At 38.7% G+C, this 21,145-nt stretch overlaps 2 protein-coding genes across 2 annotated transcripts in view; one reads left to right on the top strand and one right to left on the bottom strand.

Annotated features, from left to right (window-relative positions):
* The window catches only part of LOC306888467 (uncharacterized protein), a 39,718-nt gene extending 24,055 nt beyond the window's left edge, over positions 1-15,663 (top strand). The window contains exon 10 of the mRNA XM_079446795.1: positions 15,540-15,663. The gene's annotated coding sequence lies outside the window, so the exon portion shown is untranslated. The remainder of the gene's footprint in view (positions 1-15,539) is intronic.
* On the bottom strand, positions 627-11,258 carry LOC306888487 (C-type lectin galactose-binding isoform-like). Its single transcript, XM_079446825.1, has 4 exons — positions 11,206-11,258; positions 4,443-4,811; positions 2,804-2,889; positions 627-2,645 (listed from the first exon to the last, which is right to left on the bottom strand). The coding sequence occupies exons 1-4, from the start codon at positions 11,237-11,239 to the stop codon at positions 2,505-2,507; spliced, it is 630 nt and encodes a 209-aa protein (XP_079302951.1). The 5' UTR covers positions 11,240-11,258; the 3' UTR covers positions 627-2,504.
* Positions 15,664-21,145: the final 5,482 nt, after the last annotated feature.

Here is a 21,145-nt window from a genome sequence, read left to right as displayed (position 1 = left end):
CTTAAAAGAATCAAATGCATTTCCATTAATAATTTTTTCAATAATTGTATTTGTTTATTAATCATATAATAGTTTGCATCACTTATGGTAGATTGAGTCCGTATCAGCATATGCTCATTCACACACAACAGGTAAGCTGTAAGCTAAGCTAAAAGTGCTACCGCCAGACCCGGAGATCAAAAACGGTAAAACTCAACTGTTTAACTCTAGGGGAGTTGTAAAATTTAGCCTATTTCCAAAAAAAGTGGAGTGTTCCTTTAACTATGCCTAGGTAAAGACCCTTTTTTAATTCTATGGCACCTTTAACAGAAACCTTGACTGTAAGAGCTATCATTATAGTGCACATCTGTTTTTATGCTACACAGTACACATATAAAAACTGCCATTAAAAGCATGTTCCAAAAAAATTATTTGCTGCCCAGACAGCAGCATAGATCCATGTGAAATCCATGCAGGCCAGATGTGGGCCGGATCTGGGCTGACACTGGTCTGGGTGGGTATGTAGCCTTCTTAAGACTCATATCCAGATCATCCTGCATCAGTTAACTGTGTTGCCTCCTACTAAAAGTAGACAAATTCTATTAGGCCATATTTACAATTTCAAACTTCCTTTTCAATTAGCCAGTGTCAAGTGAAACATCCAAACAAGAAGTGGCCCTCATCTGCTTTATAATATATGGGGCATAGTTGCCATGTCAAATGTGGGACAAGTTAGGATCACAGCCACATTAGCCAGTTCTCACTGTGCCATATCTTTGCCAAAACTGTCCCAAATATGTTTTAGGCCGCGTGTCCACCAAAGCGTTTTTTTGCCAGCTGACAACGCCAGGGGCTCTGCTGAAAACGCTCGGCTGTGAGCGTTTGAGAGTGCAGGGTTTTTTCCCATTGAGATGCTGTGGTTGCTATGATACAGAATCTGCTGAAGTAATGGCAGAGGCATCACAAATTAAATGTTTCTCCAAACATTATATTTCATAATAATATTATGGTAGTCCGGCAATTCGATCTAGTAAAGAAATAAATACTCAGAGACAAGTAATATTAACCTCTCCATGTTTGTTCAGCCGTAGTACAGTCAGTAGTCCCGCCTCTCTTCCACTCTGATTGGCCATTCAGAGTGCTAGGGTGGACTACCAGATCTCTGTATTAGGCAAAATGGAAAAGGTTGGAGACATGGTGTCAGCAAAGACAGAAGCTACCATTTCTTTCATCAGTGTTGGGCATTCTTACCTTCCTTCAGGAGATACTAGAAGGCAGCAAAGCCTTCTCCACAATCAAGGTGTACCTGGCAGCCATTTCATCATGTCATATGGGATTTAATGGTGAAACAGTAGGAAAGCATTCTATCGTAAGTAGATTTCTGAAGGGTGTGCGCCGTCTGAGACCAATTACCAGACCTATGTTACCAACATGGGATCTGTCCCTGGTCCTGGAGGCTTTCAGGGAAGCCCCTTTTGAACCCTTGGAGCGACTATCTCACTGGATAGTGGAGGCTATAAAGCTGGCCTATTCAGTGAAAGGTCAGCTACAGGAGGGAATGGCTGCGTCTTGGGCTATATTTAAGGGCATCTCTATTGAAGATGTGTGTGCGGCAGCTGACTGGGCCTCTCCACATACGTTTGTGAGATTTTATAAGTCTGCTTTGGTACAGGCAGTGCTGGAATCACACAAAAAAAAAGAATATATACATCCCATAGTGAGATGTCTCACTCATCTCCCTCAAAGAAACCAAGGTTATAACCATAACCAAATGATTTTAGTGCCGCTAGTGGTGCGTGCGTTTCAATTAAAGCAGTGTATTAATATAGAATGGTGATTAACCAGAACGGATTTAATGCACACACACATACAGTGGTTTTCAGTACAGTCACACTAAATATCTGTTATTAAAGAAACTTTTGAGAATTTAAAAAAAGCATTTATGAAAAAAATGCATCAGAAACTATTTGCATGAAAATCAAATGTTTTAAATATGCTCATGTACTAGAAAAACATGCTTGCATTTAAAAATTTAAAATTAGAAAGGAGTGGGGGGGTTGGCACAGTGGTTAACCAGAAAAATTAAAAATGGCATGTCATGCCGAAAAGGCTGGCGACCCCTGGTGTAGCTCTTACATAATTGCATATCAAGAAGTCGTTTTCTTGTTGTTGTTTTATTGAGCTCCCCCTACAGGACAGGTGTTGACCTACAGGTGTCATCTTGCTTTCCAGTTTACATTTATTTTGAATGTTTGTTTTTTCCAGCTTAGACACGTACAACATTCAAAAACTAACTCTTACAATGCAAAAGAAGCATTCAAAATGTGGCTAAAAGGATAGTCAGTATAAGATGCAAGGGCGATTGTGTTATTATATAAAATTTCCAAATAATTGTATTTTGGCATTTAACACAAAAATAGCCTAATAGTACAGAAGTGCATATAAAGCTCCATCTACCGATGTCTCAGTGACCCACGTTTTCTAAAAGCATCTAAAATGACACAACAAATGCTATTATGAGACGATCAGTTCGTGGTTTTCTTGCAGGATGCATTCGAAGCATCACTCTTCTGATACCACATCTTGTGAAAGACATTTTCCCCAGAAAACTTCCTCCACGAGGCCTTAGCATCTGCCAGACCATTTTCCTTCAGTATCTGCTCTAACTGCAGGACAGAAACAGACATCTATTACTCAATACTCTTCTTAAGTTTATAGTCATTATATACATTTAGTCATTTAGCAGACGCATTTATCCAAAGCGAATTACAAATAAGGACGATCAAAATCAACAAAAAAGTACATTACAGTATATTAAACGCACCTTTGCCAAAATGGTACTCTTCAGTACTGGATCATTCACATTTTGGCTTGATTTTACCTCCAGTCTCACCATCTGTCTCTTTTTCTCTGTAAGAGACACACATAATGAAGCACTCAGGCCAATAACAACATATATTCAGTATAGGTGACAAACAACTTTCAAACTTTTTTTTTTTTTTAATTATTCAGTCTACTATTTATTGTTTCTTCTTTATAAATGTGTCTTTAGCAAAATATACTCTACAGCTATCATCTGCATTTTGGATCATCGTTATATATCCTCAAATATGTATTTGAATTGCATAGAAACTGTCCATCCACTTGGATTACAGTTTTAACATGAACTAAATTTGATGCGATGCATAATTACCGTCAGTCATACAGAAATGAAACCTCAGATTTCCGTAATAGTGCTAATAAACTGAATGACTGAACGTGTTATTAAATACACAAGCAGCGTTATACATTTATCATCAATAAATACAACATGTTTCAATCTCAAACATTTCAACTGAATATTGCTTGTTCCATATCTAGCCATGTTTTAAAACATACATACTTTTTAACTGAATAAGTGTATTTGTTTTTACAATGAACATGCGTACCGAACCGAGAAACCTGTAGTGAAAATGTTCAGTACTAATACCGTTACACCCCTATTATTAACCATTTGTATTTGATTTTATTAAGAAAATATATATATAATTTTTAAAACATCATGCGTCTGTTAATCATGAAGCCAATCAAATTTATTCAGTTAAAAAGTATAGTTTCAAAAGGCTTTGTTTTAAGCCCTGCATGGAACGTAGCTTAAAAACTCCTAGTTTTGCAAACATCCCAAAATCTATCTTTTTGATGCGTGAATAAAACTTAAACCTGGGTATCCACAGATTGACCAAGGTTTTATTACACTAACCAAAGAGTAAATCATGCATTGGTAGTAAAACTGTGGTTACACAAATTGTAGTCAATACAAAAACCATGCTTAGCTACAATAAAACCATAATGTATGTAAGGGATTATGTAGCCATCCAATAATCGCAGGAAGCTTTGTGTTTTGCTGCTTTCCATAAAAACACAACCTCATCTTTCAAATTCAAATTTAATTTCATCAGGGAATTCAAAAAAACTAATGTCGTTTTGATGGTCTTGTAGTGTGACAAGTTCTTCCTATTTATTTTTGCATTTCAAGTCTTCCTATTTTCCCACATGGGAGTTTGGAGGGAACTTCTAAAAGTTTGACTTTTCCCCTCGCAATTCTGAGGAAAACTTTAATGGAATTCACAGAATTACGAGAGATAAACTCAATTGCGAGATATAAACTCAAAATTCTGACTTTTTTCGTACAATTGAGTTTTTTTTTTTTTTTTCTGCAACGGAATAAAAAAAAACTTCAAAAGAGGTAACTACGCCTTTGTCATTTTGATGCTCTTGTGGTGTGACAAGTTCTTCCTATTTGCTAGTTATGGCATGGAATAAACATGAACATTTTGCGTCGCATGTAATCGTTCAATCAGTGTCTCAGCCATGAAAAGAACTCAATTAAACAATATGACAAGCAACATGCCTGGTTTTCAGTTCCGCTGGGTGGTTAAATGAAATTAAATGGTTAGGCATTTACTGTACTGTACACAACTTACCAGTGTAGCAAATGAATGGTAATTTATTTGTACACCACCAATCGTTCCAGTATCCATTAGACATGCTCACACAGTACTGTTGGCCACCAGCATTGTTTGGCTGTGAAGAATGCCACGGTGTGAAGAGGGATTTGCTCCCATCGGACCAGACCCAGACCCACGGAGTATACTCATCCCTCCGATAGAGTCCAATCCACATCATACTGCTGAAACCACTGGGTAGAGATTGTAACAGATCATTGATGTCTGTCTGGTTATTAAAGGTGGCGAGATCGGTGTAATGCTGTCTGCAGTACGTCTGAGCATCGGTCCAGTTCATTTTCTCAGACACCAGGTAAAACACATAAGAGTTTACACTGGAGCTCAGAGCTGCAGAGAGAGACAATAATCTGTTTATGGCATGTTATTTATAATGTTGAAATATCAAATTCAGAATGCATTGGCAAAGTTAAAAGTAGCAAAAGTCCATTAGAATTTTCTTTAGATCAACCATCCCAGGTGAAAAACGTACACTTCCATAATGTACTTAAAGTGATCTATTTTTGCACACTAATTTTATGCTTAAAAGTACTTCTTAAGATAAACGTAAGAACATCTAAGTGTACAGAGCATGTGAGCCAAGCGCTACGTTAACCGCACAAGCAAGCGCCCCGTTAATATTCCGCTCACGCTCGCCGGTAAACCAATTCCAGCTCAGATCCTGCTCCAACATAAACTTTCTCTAGTAGGCCTAATTGTTTTCTGTTTGTATTTAAATTATTGGATAATTGTCTAAAATTAAGCATTTCGATAAATATCAATTATGTTTCAGAGCGAAATTCTTACATTCTTCTTAAATTTATTAATTGTAATGCATTAATTAAAATGTATTAAATATATGAATCTAAAAACATATTGTTAAGCACCTTAGCAAACCTACCTAAAATGCAAAACTTGAAAAAGTGTATTTGATTTTCGTTAACTTTATTTCTGTGAAAATAGCTGCCGTTGTTGTGCAATTGAACACTGAAAACAGGCTCACTGAAAGACAAATGCACACACAAAAGATAAAATGTGCATAGATCTTCAAAAAATACACCTGGTGTCACGACACAGGATAGGAGACACAGAGGAATGTGGTCAAACAACGTTCTTCCATTTAAGGAACTGAGGAGAGAAACCAGGACGATTGCGTGAGTGAAGCCCAACGTGACTAGGTGCTGATGGCTGGCCTTGCCGTGACTGACTGACGGGCTGGGATCACTAGCAGGAATCCGGGGAGCGATGGAGAACAGGAGCGGTGGAGAAACGGGAACTCTGAGGTAAGGAAGCACACCGGTAAGTATATAGGTCTGGCTTGGTTCTAGGTGTGAACGGTAGACTGGAAGAGGAAGGAGTGTGGAGAGTGAGTAGATATGATGGAGGTTGCAGGTGCGGGGAATCAGAAAGCAGGTGACTGATCTTGTAAACGAGGGTGGTGATGACTGCAGTGACTGTGGTGACAGAGACTCGCTGACATTACCCCCTCCCCTAGGGGCGGCTCCTGATGCCCTAACACGACGACGGGGGCGGCCACGGCCTCTGGGTGCGGGACGATTGGGGTGATTCTGATGGAATTCCTCCAGGAGCAAAAGCTCCAGGATATCATCCTGGGCCACCCAGGATCTTTCCTCTGGTCCGTATCCTTCCCAGTCCACCAGGTACTCGAGCCGGGCGCCCCGTCGCCGTGAGTCCAGAATGTCATGGACCAGATAGACCTCGGCTCCATTCAACACCTCTGGAGGAGGAGGTGCGTCCGGTTCGGTGCATCCTGAGGTGGAAGGGGAAAAAGGTTTAAGGTGTGAGACATGGAAAGTGGGATGGATTCGGTACCTTGGGGGGAGTTGGAGCTGACATCGTTGACCTGCCTCTGTATTGTAAAGGGACCTATGTAGTGGGGACTCAGCTTCTTGCAGGGGAGGCGGAGGTCCCGGGTAGATAGCCAGACCCGATCGCCTGGCTGGTATCTCGGAGGTTCTGACCGTTGGACATCGGCGAAGAGTTTGTGCCTCCGCACTGCCCGCTGGAGGTGGATGTGTGCCGAGTCCCATACCCTCTCGCGGAACCAGTAGTCAACAGCTGGAACCTCTGAGGGCTCTTCTGTCCAGGGTAAGAGCGGGGGCTGGAAGCCAAGTATGCACTGAAATAGGGTGAGGCCGGTGGTGGATTGTCGGAGGGAGTTCTGGGCATACTCGGCCCAAGGGAGGAATCGGCTCCAGCTGTGCTGATCGGATGAGTATGATCGGAGGTAGCGACCGAGCTCCTGGATCTTACGCTCAGTCTGGCCGTTTGTCTGGGGATGATATCCGGAAGATAAGCTGACTGTCACCCCCAGGAGTTGAAAGAAGGCCTTCCACACCCGGGAGATGAATTGGGGACCCCGGTCTGACACGATGTGAAACAGAGGATTCTGGGGTGAGGAGTTGTACTGGCAATAACGATAATGCGGAAACATCAGGCTCTATCTGGAGTGTACTCACCGCTGGGCGTGGAGGTCTCACAGGGCAATCCCTGGTGAAATGATCCAGGGAAGCACAATACAGACACAGTCTAGCCGCGAGGCGGCGAGCACGCTCCGTGCGTGGCAGACGAGCGGAGTCTACATGCATGGGTTCTGGTACTGGAGGCCCGGAGGCGGGTGAGGCTAGCTGGGGTACGGCTGCGTCCTCATAACAGGCGGTGAGGCGTTGCGAAATGCGGGAGGCGTGTTGCATGAAGCTTTCCAATCCTACGCTGTCGTCGTAGATCGCCATCTGGGCGGGCATTCAACCCCAGACGATAAGCACTCAACAGCGTGGCTCCCATTTCATCCGCTGGTGGCAGCAAGCATGCAAAATTCCAGAGTGTAATCGTCAACTTAGGACTCCCCCTGACGTAATCGAAGCAGACGGTCTTGTACTGAAATCCGTCCCGCAGCGACCCCGAAGACTTCCTTGAAATGGTTGGTGAATGCTTCATAGGAATTTATAATTACACTCTGGGCGTCCCAAATCGCCTTTGCCCACAGCAACGCCTTACCATTCAGCAGGTAAGTGAGAAAAGCTACCTTTGAGCGCTCAGTGGCGAACTTCTGCGGCTGCATCTCGATGTACAGAGAGACTTGGAGCAGAAAGCCGCCACACCCAGCCGCGTCACCCGCGTAGGAAGCAGGGATGGCCATGGGACTCACAGAGGCAGGTGTCGGAGCTGGTGCTGGCAGGAGGGAGGCACGGAGGGTGTTGATCAATTCCTCCAGCGTGTCAACCGCAGAGGGTGGCCGGGGCTCCATGACACGCTTACAGATTCAATCATGCGGAGCTGACTACTCCCTCTGGTGATTCATGGTTGAATGGGACGCACACCCAGTTTATCAGCTTCCTCTGTGTTTAGGGTGCTCTTCCTCACAGCTTCCACAAGTTCTGCTGTTCGTGTGATGACATTGCCCACATCGGCATGGCTGTTTATTGCATCCTTTAGGGCGAGCTGCAGTAAATGGATAGGGCATCGCATATGGAGATTGTTTTCGGTGATGTATGTGGCGGTCATGTTCTCCATGATCTGCAAAAAATTTGTCTGGAATGGGAAAGGTTGACCATCCTCTGTGTCACCTTCCTCTCCCTCCTCTTCTCCTGCACTTTCATCAAACCCTGGGAGGTTGAAAGTCTTTATCATGTTACTTTATCATGTTACTTGTGCTGTCAGTCACCACACTGACAACACGTCTTAGTAAATTCCAGTATTTTAAAACACCTTCATTTTTATGAAAAATATTCTCTGCTGTGTGGTGTCGTTTAAGATGTTCACAGGACAGCAACACAGTATGACCATTGAACACTTCATCAACAAAACTTGCCACAACACCCAGAAAGCTGTGTCCTCTTCTGTTTGTCCATATGTCTAGCGTAAGCACGAAGCCATCTCCTAACAGCAACAGCTCCCTAAGTCTGCTTTCCATGTCACTAAGAGCATTTGGTATCAGTGTTTCACGCACTGTACTGTAGCATGAAGTGGTGTACCCGGGCTGGGCAACGCTGACATAATGACGCATACCCTCTCGTTCACCTTTTGTCAGAGGTTTATAATCCAATTAAACCATCTTAAAAAATGCGTCATCTAATTCTTTCTTCCATATAGTTGACACGGAGAACTGGACGCTGGAGAGGGAAAAAAAATATTTATCTCTGTAAAGAACAAATTTGCGTGCGTTATATTAGATTATAATTTACTGTTGCCTACATCTATCCTAAATTCTGTAGGTCTACCTATTGGTTTGGGTCAGTTTTTTTTAAATAATATTTTAATAGGCCTAAGTGGTGTAGGCTAATATCTTCTGTGCTATATAGTTCTGTATTTAGGCCTATATACCCTACAGTTGTATTTTAGTTATAGGTCTACAGTTTAACTGACATTATTTAATAACTACGGAGCTCTGAATATAATTCGAATTAACAATTTTTTTCTACGACATCAGCATTTTAAGCAATAATCATTTTAATAATTAATTACAAAATATAATAATTCGTTCCACAATTTAGGCCTACTAAAACTAGGGAAAGAACAAATTAACGAACGAATGAATTCGTGGCAGTTAAGCCTAAACAAGAGAATGAATAGGCTACTTAACTTGTAGCCTAATTTAGGCCATAATTTAGACTGAATGAGGAAATTAATTCTTAATTCATGGCCATAATTTAGGCCTAGCATAAAAGAGAACTAGGCCTATTCTAATTTTGTGGCTGTGATTTTGTCTCTGCATGTCATGATCGGGGCTCTGCACAACAGAATATAAGCTTAGCCTACCTGCTTATCTATTCATTTACTATGATATGTAACTAGCTCACCTTTTGCTGCACTACCATGATTGCGTAGCACATCCTCGTGCTTTTTGGCAATGTGCCGCTTCAGATTCCAAAATGAATATTTGCTAATTTTCACAGTCTCCCCACACTCCCTCTCAGTTTCTTCTATCTGCGCATTCTTAACTTTGATTTTTACTTTACATTTATGTGTAAGGCTTGCAACATATCTGAACAATATCTGAAATCCATAACTGCTCTACTATATGGGAAGTCGTGGCCTAATGGTTAGAGACGGACTCGTAATCCAAAGGTTGTGGGTCCGAGTCTCCGGCCGGCAGGGATTGTAGGTGGGGGGAGGGAATGTCCAGCGCTCTCTCCACCCTCAATACCACGACTGAGGTGCCCTTGAGCAAGACACCGAACCCCCAACTGCTCCCCGGGCGCCGCAGCATAAATGCTGCCCACTGCTCCGGGTGTGTGTTCACGGTGTGTGTGTGTTCGATCCGTTTAAATGTAATTTAATTACACATTTTTTCTTAGTAACTGTAACTGATTACAATTACTTTTATTTTGTAATTCCGTTACATGTAACTAGTTACTCCCAACACTGTCCGCCCGCCACCCGCCCACACCTATATTTGATCCTCACATCACACTGATTCTAATTCTTAGTATTGCATGATGATATGATGATGGATGGTCATTTTTAACAGCAGATGTTAGAGCTGATCTGCACATCACTGCACGCGGCTGCGGCACACCGGAGCTGATAACGGCTGTCAGTGCTTGTGTTTATATCAGCCATGCCATGTCCCAGAACTCATGCGTATCACATCATGATATCACTCATGCTTACACAGCATAGTTCAGTAACGTAGCAGATTGAAAAGTTTGTATCTTTCTCCAGTCCAATAGACGGCAGTGCAGTGGTGGCTTGAGTCTGTTGAAAGGTGATTTAATGCTACGTTGTCACCTAGCTGGTGAGAGGCAATGTTATAAAGTAAATCAACAACGTCTCCGTCTTTTACTTTCACATTGAGCTTATCATACTCCTTTTGTTACATTAGTAGGGCCCTATGATTTCCACGATGCAAAAAATACGGATGGAAGCACGGAATCCATATTTGAGATGAATAAATCAAATTCTGATATAGACAAGGGTCTGTGAACATTAAACTGCAAAAAGACTATTTAAATACGAATCATCATGCTCTGTGTGTTCATTTGATTACCAGAAAATACACAATACAGAATTTGTGGGGGGGGGGAATATTGTTCATTTTAGATGTTTACATTTGGAAAAGCTAAGCTTCCTGCATAAACCTGCCCCCGTCGTTTATTGCCCTACACAGTTACCTTGTTTATTTTCTTCACTTCTATTTGTGTTTTAAAGTTATTTATAATAAGTAACGTGAAGTGTACTGTTAAGTGCACTGATGTGAGGCTCATTTTGGATAATAAAGTTTATTGATAAATTGTTAAATACCCTGCCTCTATTACATATTTGTGTCACATTATAAGTGTTTGATCACCACATTTGAATTATCATTGTTAATAATGTGTTTATGTATATATATTCTATGTATATATAGTCCAAACTTTTGACTGGGACTGTAATATAATATACACAAAGAATATTGGCCGATATATCGATAGCGGTCTTTTTTTACTCCCTAATAGAAGGGATCGGCCCCCAAAAAACCCATATTGGTCAGGCTCTAATTTGCACATTTAATTTCCAACATTTCTGAGGACATCTTACAGAATTACAACTGTATTCAGAACATTTTGAATATTTGAACATGAAGAATTTAGAATGTATTTTTAAGAATTTACTTTTTTGGTTTTTTTACGTGTAATTTGACCATTAACCAACATCAGAGGAATTTATGGCATAACCCATAAATTAAAAAGCTGCAGTTTTAAAGTTTGGGGAAATGATTATTTCCAAAACGAACGAAACTCACCTGATATCAGCACAAAGATCAAATCAATCCTCATGATGCCACACAAATGCTCCAACTGCTCTTTTCAGAGACAAGACAGGTTGTGTGTCATCTTTCCACATATTTTACATGTTTTACATTGAAAATAACATTCAAAGAGAGCCAGCAGAGATTTGCATTTCTAAGACACTCCAGTCACACTTCTGATGTCAACAGATGAGCTTGCACTCTCACAGCGTCTGCAAGAACAAGAACCCATCAGCCACAAACACACACAGGTAACATGGGAAACACAACAGGGAAAAAGGCCTAGTGTTGAAAAAATAAACTCCGCTGTAAAACCTTAGGCGTATTTTAAAACCCAACACAATCACATGGCAATTCGTACACTGTAAATATAAATAGTTGAGAAAACGTAAAAAAAATAAGGCAACTTGATGCAGTAGGACGTTTGAGTTCTCTCAACAATAGTTTTTTAGCTCATCCGTGTAAAGATATTTTGTTAAGCCCAAATAAATTTGTTATTCATGCAATGCTGATTGTCTTATTTTGCTAATAGAAAAATACTTGTCACAGCAACCGACACAACAGTTACTTTTTCTTCTGTTTCCTGGATGACAAAAGAATGTGTAAAAGGTTCAACGTTATCAATTTTGTGTTTATTTACAAATGACAAACCTTAATGGATAACTTCATCAGATATGTAAACAACATAGTCTTTGTAAAACTATGTTTTGTATGCTTTGTAAAACAACTTGTATATCCAGGAATATATTTCAATAATTCCATATATCCAGGAATATACACTCACCTAAAGGATTATTAGGAACACCATACTAATACTGTGTTTGACCCCCTTTCGCCTTCAGAACTGCCTTAATTTACGTGGCATTGATTCAACAAGGTGCTGAAAGCATTCTTTAGAAATGTTGGCCCATATTGATAGGATAGCATCTTGCAGTTGATGGAGATTTGTGGGATGCACATCCAGGGCACGAAGCTCCCGTTCCACCACATCCCAAAGATGCTCTATTGGGTTGAGATCTGGTGACTGTGGGGGCCATTTTAGTACAGTGAACTCATTGTCATGTTCAAGAAACCAATTTGAAATGATTCGAGCTTTGTGACATGGTGCATTATCCTGCTGGAAGTGGTGGTCATAAAGGGATGGACATGGTCAGAAACAATGCTCAGGTAGGCCGTGGCATTTAAACGATGCCCAATTGGCACTAAGGGGCCTAAAGCGTGCCAAGAAAACATCCCCCACACCATTACACCACCACCACCAGCCTGCACAGTGGTAACAAAACATGATGGATCCGTGTTCTCATTCTGTTTACGCCAAATTCTGACTCTACCATCTGAATGTCTCAACAGAAATCGAGACTCATCAGACCAGGCAACATTTTTCCAGTCTTCAACCGTCCAATTTTGGTGAGCTCGTGCAAATTGTAGCCTCTTTTTCCTATTTGTAGTGGAGATGAGTGGTACCCGGTGGGGTCTTCTGCAGTTGTAGCCCATCCGCCTCAAGGTTGTGTGTGTTGTGGCTTCACAAATGCTTTGCTGCATACCTCGGTTGTAACGAGTGGTTATTTCAGTCAAAGTTGCTCTTCTATCAGCTTGAATCAGTCGGCCCATTCTCCTCTGACCTCTAGCATCAACAAGGCATTTTCGCCCACAGGACTGCCGCATACTGGATGTTTTTCCCTTTTCACACCATTCTTTGTAAACCCTAGAAATGGTTGTGCGTGAAAATCCCAGTAACTGAGCAGATTGTGAAATACTCAGACCGGCCCGTCTGGCACCAACAACCATGCCACGCTCAAAATAGCTTAAATCACCTTTCTTTCCCATTCTGACATTCAGTTTGGAGTTCAGGAGATTGTCTTGACCAGGACCACACCCCTAAATGCATTGAAGCAACTGCCATGTGATTGGTTGATTAGATAATTGCATTAATGAGAAATTGAACAGGTGTTCCTAATAATCCTTTAGGTGAGTGTATATATCCAGATATAAGCGGTTGAACATACTCACAAACCTCAAGAATGGTGGCAATCAACAAATAATTAAAAGCTCTTTACATCACAGTACAACCAATAACTAACAATAATGACAAAACAACAACAACAACAAGTTTAAATGAAGTCAGCAAACAGCAAAACAATAATCCTATAACAGCATATGCATAATTTAATCATGCTGCACATTTGTACTGTGCAACTATAATCAGTACCACTGTAATCAACGTCACAGTATGTTGCTTAGAATATTAGCAGATATAGCAGTAAATCACACCTTTAAACCAAATGAAAATTCACTGTAATCTCTTTTAGGATTCATTTGCCACACATTTGAGTATCAGGGACACTCTGATGTTGCGAAACTCATTTGGGTTGTGCCCTGTACTTCCACTTTGAGTTACACATGACTGACTAGTCAAAGCAGGCAGTGAAGCAGATGATGTGGGGATTTTTTTCTTTCTTTTTTAAAGGGGTCATGATGCTATTTTAAAGATCATTATATTTTGTGCATTTGGTGTACGAGAAAATGTTGTCATGCTTTAATGTTCAAAAAATATTATTTTTCAAATACTGTACATTGAAAATACTGGTCCAAATGCAGTGCAGTTTACGATTTATTTTCAGTCGAAAGCAACTTAATTGTGAATGGAGAGGCTTTCAATATAGGATCACAACTATAAGAACTAACGGAGTGAAATTCGAACCCGCTGCCTTAATTCCACAAGTCACAGATTTCCATCCAGCAACCTAACGATTTCAGATCATCAAATGCTTAATGTTGAGCGAGGACAATTGGGTACAGAACAGATTTCAGAACTTCAATAGGTTGGTATATAAACATTACATCATTTAAAGAAATACATTTTTTAATTGTAAATTTAAGTTAAATCCGTAAACCCTAAAGCGTTGCTATGGTAATTTTTTAAGGTAAACTTCTGGCAACCACAGCAGCCAGTTTTTTACCGTAAATTTTACGGATTTTTTTTTAGAGTACACTCAATGTGAGATTACTTTTCTTTCCTATGGTGGGGATGGACCAATCACAGTCATTTGTTACTTTCTAGTATATCCATGTGGCTCAAAGCAAAATGACTAGCATTAAGAATATATCCAATACATTATAAAACAGAAATTGTTTACTGTATCAGAATTTGACATTAAATGCATTCTTTTTTAGATAGACATTTCGAGGATGTAAACAATAACAAAGGCGTTGGAACACTACTGCGCATGTCTGGTCCTGAAGCATTTCCAGTAGCGCCATTTTTAAATCTCAGATCTGACAAAAAAAGTGCATACCTTTTAAGTCTAGTGAAAACGCTAAAAGTTACGGTATTTAAAAAAGAATTAAAAGATGGCGGTAAAATTATCGCAGTCTGGATGCTTCCAATTAACTCCATCATGGAAAAGTTTGGATCATTTGTTAGTACAATGGATGACATCAGTCTAATGTTTGGTTAAACTGAAGCGAGACAAACAGTGTCACTTACAAACTTATTATGGCTTGTGCTAAGAGTCAGGGGAGGTTATTAGAGCACATCTCACTTGCATAGTCAGTCTGTATGTCTACGCAATAAGGGTACTGGAAAAATACCGCTATATTATTTTTCAAACAGTACGATGTCATAATTTTGCTCAGTTCGGTATTTCATTAGCTTGTTCTGAAGTTCACCACTATGCAGTGTTACCCAAACTATCGTGAAACCGGCAAGCGTGACAACTGAGAAACGGCAATGGATCAAACAGATTAAACTCACTCTACACATCTGAAATTAATAAATAAAGTGGCAGAAGTGAAATGTGGCATTACTTTGCCTACAAAAGTGATGAAAAAGGTGAACCAACCGACCTTAATGCACCGGTCTGCTATAAATCATGTGCTGCCACAAATCTTAGCAAACATCACTCACACTTCATGATTTGTTCAAGGAGTTAAAAGATCAACAGTTGAGTGTCTCTTGCAACTGATTTGATTTAGACTTATTTTAAGGAGATCAGTAATATTATTTTTAGTATTAGTAATAGTGATGAAGGGCATATTACTGCTGTGACGACCTCTAAAGGGAAGAGAGAGAAGGATGAATATCACTAATGTGCACATTAGACTAACACTTTACAAAAGAGCTACATGCCAGTTTTATAGCATTTATGTTTCTAGATCAATCAATAATTCTTTATAAATACACTAATACATGTTTACCAGGTTAACAATGTGCATTAACCTAATATGAACCCAAACACTAAAAATAACCGAGATTAATGCTAATGTGGATGCATGACAGCTGATGCTTGACATGTAAATGTAATTATTCCTTCTTTTGACACCCACAGAAAGGAACAAAAAAAACATCTTCAAGCCAGCCTACTCTTTCAGAAGGACTGTCGGTGACAAGAACATATGAAAGAAGCTCCAAAGAAGCAAAGAGACTTAACAGGGCCGTAGCAGAGTTTATTTGCATGGACCAAATTCCCATTTCAGTTGTTGATAAAACAGGTTTCAGAAACCTTGTAGAACAGCTTGACAAAAGATATGAGATGCCAAGAGAAAATACTTTTCTGAGACAGAGATTCCCACTTTATACAATGAAACGAGGTCTGTGCTTGAATCACAACTGTCCAGCCAGTCTTACTTTGCTTGTACAACAGACCTTTGGACGAGTCGAACAGTGGACTCGTATATGGCTGTTACACTTCACTTCATTAGAGACTCTTGGGAAATCCTGGTATCTTGGATGTGCAGCAATGCGTTCAGATCACACAGGAGATAACATTAGAGAGGTCCTTGAAGAAACAATCATTCAAACATGGAAACTGGATATGACACGTCTGAGTGGAATCACAACAGATAATGCATCCTCAAACATAAAAGCATTTAAGGAGAAGCCTTATCACTGGGTTCCTTGCTTCGGTCACAGCCTACATCTGGCAGTGAACAAGGCTAAAAGCCTGGACCGTGTGGCATCATGTCTGTCCAGGCTTAGAAAGACTATATGTGCATTTTCTAGATCAAACAAAATGTCAAGGCTTTTAAAAGAAAAGCACCTCCCAGAGCTGCAAATCCTTCGTAATTCAGCAACCTTCTATGGTCCTAGATTTAAGAACACATTTGTAACTAAGGAGAAGGACGTGACTGAAGTACTTATGCAAAAGGCTGCCACAGCTGATCTCAGTCAACAAATGGAGTCAACTCAGGCAGAGCAGGAAGAACAAACAGGTGCCAAAAAACAAGACTTGGGTAGCCTCCTGTCAACAATTGTATCTGGAAAAAAAAAGAGGTGGAAAAGGTAGATGAACGTGAAGCTGGGAGAGAATATCTACAGATGCCAGCTGACAGACTGAAAGAAGAACTCCACACATACAAGACCGTGGAAGAGACCAGTGCCACACAAAACCCACTTTCTTGGTGGAAATGCATGAATCAAGCCTCCCCATTCTTTCAACATTTAAATATTACCTTTGCATTGCAGCATCAAGCTCGGCCTCCGAGAGAGTTTCCAGTACCTCTGGCCTGATCTGTAGCCCACTAAGGTCCAGACTATCAAGTGACAGCGTTGACACATTCGTTTTCTTGTCCAAAAATCTGCAGCTAACAAAGGAGCTAGCAAAAAAAAGGAAAAATAAGTCTGAATGTAAAGTAAACTCACGTCTGTACCGTAGAACGCAGGAGAAAAACGTCCAACACTCTTCAGCAATAAAAAACAATGAAGCACAATTGTTAGTTTATCTAGTCATTTTTGCTTATTAGTATGGTTGAACTGGATCAAAGACATTGATTGATAAAAATGGGATTAGATACATTTGTGTTATTTATTTAGAATTAATTATTGCAGGTTTGCATCATATTCTGAGTTTGCATTTCACGGTTTAATTCATTTTGATGAATCCTAAATCAGTGTTTGATTAGCGAGCGAGATGAATTACTGCACGTTCAGATCTACAGTAACATGTTCACACACAGCGCCTCTGTACTTCTGATCTCTCTCAACATGGGGACAGGAGACTCACTCACATGGGAAAACAAAGTAACTGACGTTACTTTTTGGGAAAAAAAACAACTTTTTTTATATAAAAGAAGAAAAGATTTTCTTGTAAATTAAATAGTATAATTAGTATTAAATAGTAAATTATGCGTTACTTTACTAGTTACTTGAAAAGAAGTAATCTGATTACGTAACTTGCGTGACTTGTAATGCGTTACCCCCAACACTGGGGTTTGTTACATTCTGATACATTCTCTTTGCACCATTTGATAAAGACTGAAAAGATACGAAGAGATGATCCTATTTTAATTTTATCTCGTCAGTTTTTTTTCTTCCAAAATCAAAATTTGACCTATGTTTATGTAGTTTATATATATATATATATATATAGCACAATTGTTCATGCAGAGTTTCAAGCAGTGTGTTTAATAAAATAGTTTTCAATACACTTATATTTTGAGGCTGGTTATTAGTCACCTGTGGTATTGATACCGAGGTATTAGATCCTAGTATCGTAACGACGTCTAAATTGTGGTATCGAGCCATCCCTACTATGCGAATATTCATATTTATTAGTACAGCGCTGTTCACCATACATATCGTGTCACTGCAGCTTTACAGAACATGCATGTTTCTTACAGCGCTAAATGAATGCTAGTAAGCTAATACTACAGCCCATTACTGATTTCACTGGTTTGATCATGTGTGCTTAGTTTGGTCAAGTTTGTTGCTGTGGAACAGTGCTAGAAAGCATTTGAATGCTCTATCTGAGCCATCATGTGCTCACAAATAAACAAGATGAATGCAATTCAATGCTGGCTACCGTGTTTTGCATAAACCTTTTTTTTTTTTAAGACAAAAGTATAAACTACATGCAGATTAATAAATGCACACACACTACATACAGTATATATGTGGGTATGTAAGTTTTTATGCACATTTACTGTAAACACACACACACACACACGTCAAAAGTGTGCACTATTACTATTTTTGTATGTTTTTGAAATAAGTCTCCTATGCTCGTTAAGCCTGCATTTAATTGATCAAAAATACAGTCAGTCAAAAACAGTAATATTTTGAAACATTGTAATTTAAAATAATACTTTTCTATTTTAATGTGCTTTAAAATATCATGTATTTCTGTGATCTGCAGCTGTATTTTCAGCATCATTTCTCCAGTCTTCAGTCACATGATCTTCAGAAATCATAATAATATACTGATTTATTATGAGTGTTGGAAAAAGTTGTGCTGCTTAATTTCTTTATAACCTGGGATAATTTTAGGACTCTTTGAAGAATAAAAGAACAGCATTTATTTAAAATAGAAATGTTTTGTAACAACATGCACTAATGTTCAAAAACTTGGGGTCAGTATTTTTATTTATTTTATTTACTCATCATTGTTCTTTGTACTCTCGGGTTGGATGGCCGGGATTGTCATCCCGTAGACTTAAGCATTGGTATTTATTTATATATAAAGTCATTTTAGGTTTACTTCCCTCATATTTACAGCAGAATATCTTTCAAAAAGATGTAAAGAATTATGGGCTTCGCTCACAGGACTATTATCTTTTAAGCATCCCTAAAGTTCGTACTAATATGGGTAAACGGGCATTCAGTTATGCCGCTGCATTTGATTGGAATCAATTACAAGCTAAGTTATGCTTAAAAGAGTTGGTATCACTAAATGATTTTAGATGTATTTTAAAGGATCTAGTTGTAGAGTCGCCTGATTGTAAATGTTTTGAGTGAATTGTGTATGTCAACTAATGTATTTTGTTTCATGTGTAACTAAATGTGCTGCCTATCTTGGCCAGGACCCTCTTGTAAATGAGATTTTAAATCTCAAGAGTTTTTACATTTCCTGGTTAAATAAAGGTTAAAATAAAAAAAGAAATAAAAAGAATGTTAATGCATTTATTCAGCAAGCATGTTAAATTGATTTAAAAAAAAGTGATAGCCATATAAGTGACACCATATAGCCTGATCTGGGTCAGATTTTAGTTTTACATACATTCTAAATCATGAACACCTTAAAGACATCTAAAAGGAGATGTCCAATAGACGTATTGTAGATGAGCAAACACTCTAAAAACTAAGTCTTGCAGATGTAAAAGCAGACGTCAAATAGACATCTAGATGTACGTGTGCTATCAGGGATAATTTGGGTAAAACGCATTGCGTTGTTATTATGGGCTTATTTGCTTGTCTGTACATAGAACGCTTTATTAATGATGTGTTTACGGAGTTTGGTCTTTTAATAGCACTGCCTTAAAGCTTTAAGCCACGCTACGTGTTGTCCATACAGTATTCTATGGGAGGATAACGCTTAACATGGAATTATTACTACTATTAAATATTTATTCATTCTTTCTTTTTCTTAAAAACTCTCTCAATTAACGCATTAAGCCAGGTTAAGCATTTTAGAATGCCCCTGTCAAGGTTGCATTCGTTACTATAGTATAAATATTCCTAAATATTTATAAATATTTTATAAATGTTATTTTAAATAATCCTAAAAATAGAGCAGTTTCATGTTAAATGGATTTTAAAAATCCCCAAAAAACACTTTATTTCAAAAAAAGAGTACAAGAGTACAATTCAACGAGTACAAAATGAGACATTAATGTATTTACAGAACAGTTTTACACATGCAGTAAAACATACAAAATCTGATACATGATCGCAGGAATTTGCTCTAACATGTTAAAATGCTTGCACAAATATGTAGCAGTAGCTGCCTTTGTATTTACATGATTAATAATCAAAACAAAGTCCTTTTACCATCATTTTACTTGATGGGTATTTTCTCCCTGTTATACTGTACATCAGATGTTTCTCAGAAATTAACACATTGTATATTATTACAATGTTAGCAAGTAACTGAAGCTTCTGCTTTGAGCTTTTCAAATATTTATCTTAAAATGAATTACTAAGAATTAGCCAAGAAGTGTGAATAAAAACATTTTAGTGGGGCTGGGTTGGCAATATTGACTTCTCGATTTTAATCAATTCTCATTTTAATAAATCAATATGAATTCTTTAGGTGCAGTCACATTAGCGAAATTTCACAAATCCAAACAAATCCATCATGAAAACATTTTCTTTTTTTTTAAAGAGATCATGAACTGCCTTTTTTATTATTTTGTATTGTTCTCTGAGGTCCACTTATGTTATCAAGATTTTTACATCAAATAGTTTTGTCCTGTTTTTACCCCCTCATGAGAATGCTCTTTTTGAATAGGTGTGGAGGATTGCTGCTGCACGATTGGCATATAAAATAAACGAGTGCCTTGTTGGCAGAGGCTATTTACACTAACTCCGCCCACCAACGTGTGATTGGGTTAGTCAACAATGATAAAAGACGCACATTTCACATCAGGTTCAGTGGTGTAGACGGCAAGGTGCTTGTTTTTTGACGTGATCGACCCGAGTTCAAAACCGCTTTTTGACTTTTTTTCTCCCTTTCTAAATCTCATATCGCACCAGAATATGGAGGACCAAACCTGCATAAATTAAATATGAATAAATGAAGGAATGAATAAATAAATATATTAATGAATAAATAGATAAATCAATGTGATAATAGGAAAATAAATAAATGAATAAACGACTTGATAAAATAAATCATTAATTTGTAATAAAATAAAATTTTCCCCCTTAATTTATTTTCTGCTTTTAGACATTTATAAACATTTTTTTTACTTTTATTTTTTTCACTAATTCTTTTTTAATGCATTTTTATTATTTATACATTTATTTTGAAATTTATTTATATATTTATGCATTCATTTTTTTTTGAATGATTTATTCCCACGTATTTATTTTTAGATTTATTTATTTATTAATTTATTTGTACTTTTCGGTGTGTAACATGTAAATGAGGGAGGTGGTGCTTGTGTAGCTTCAGTGCATCATTGGTTGAGAGCATCGTCAGGCCAGCTAAGCGATAGA

The sequence above is a fragment of the Barbus barbus genome (assembly GCF_936440315.1).
Source record: "Barbus barbus genome assembly, chromosome: 2".
NCBI classification, from domain to species: domain Eukaryota; kingdom Metazoa; phylum Chordata; class Actinopteri; order Cypriniformes; family Cyprinidae; genus Barbus; species Barbus barbus.
The sequence above is the reverse complement of the archived record's forward strand: the minus strand, read 5'-3'. Positions and strand labels throughout refer to the sequence as shown.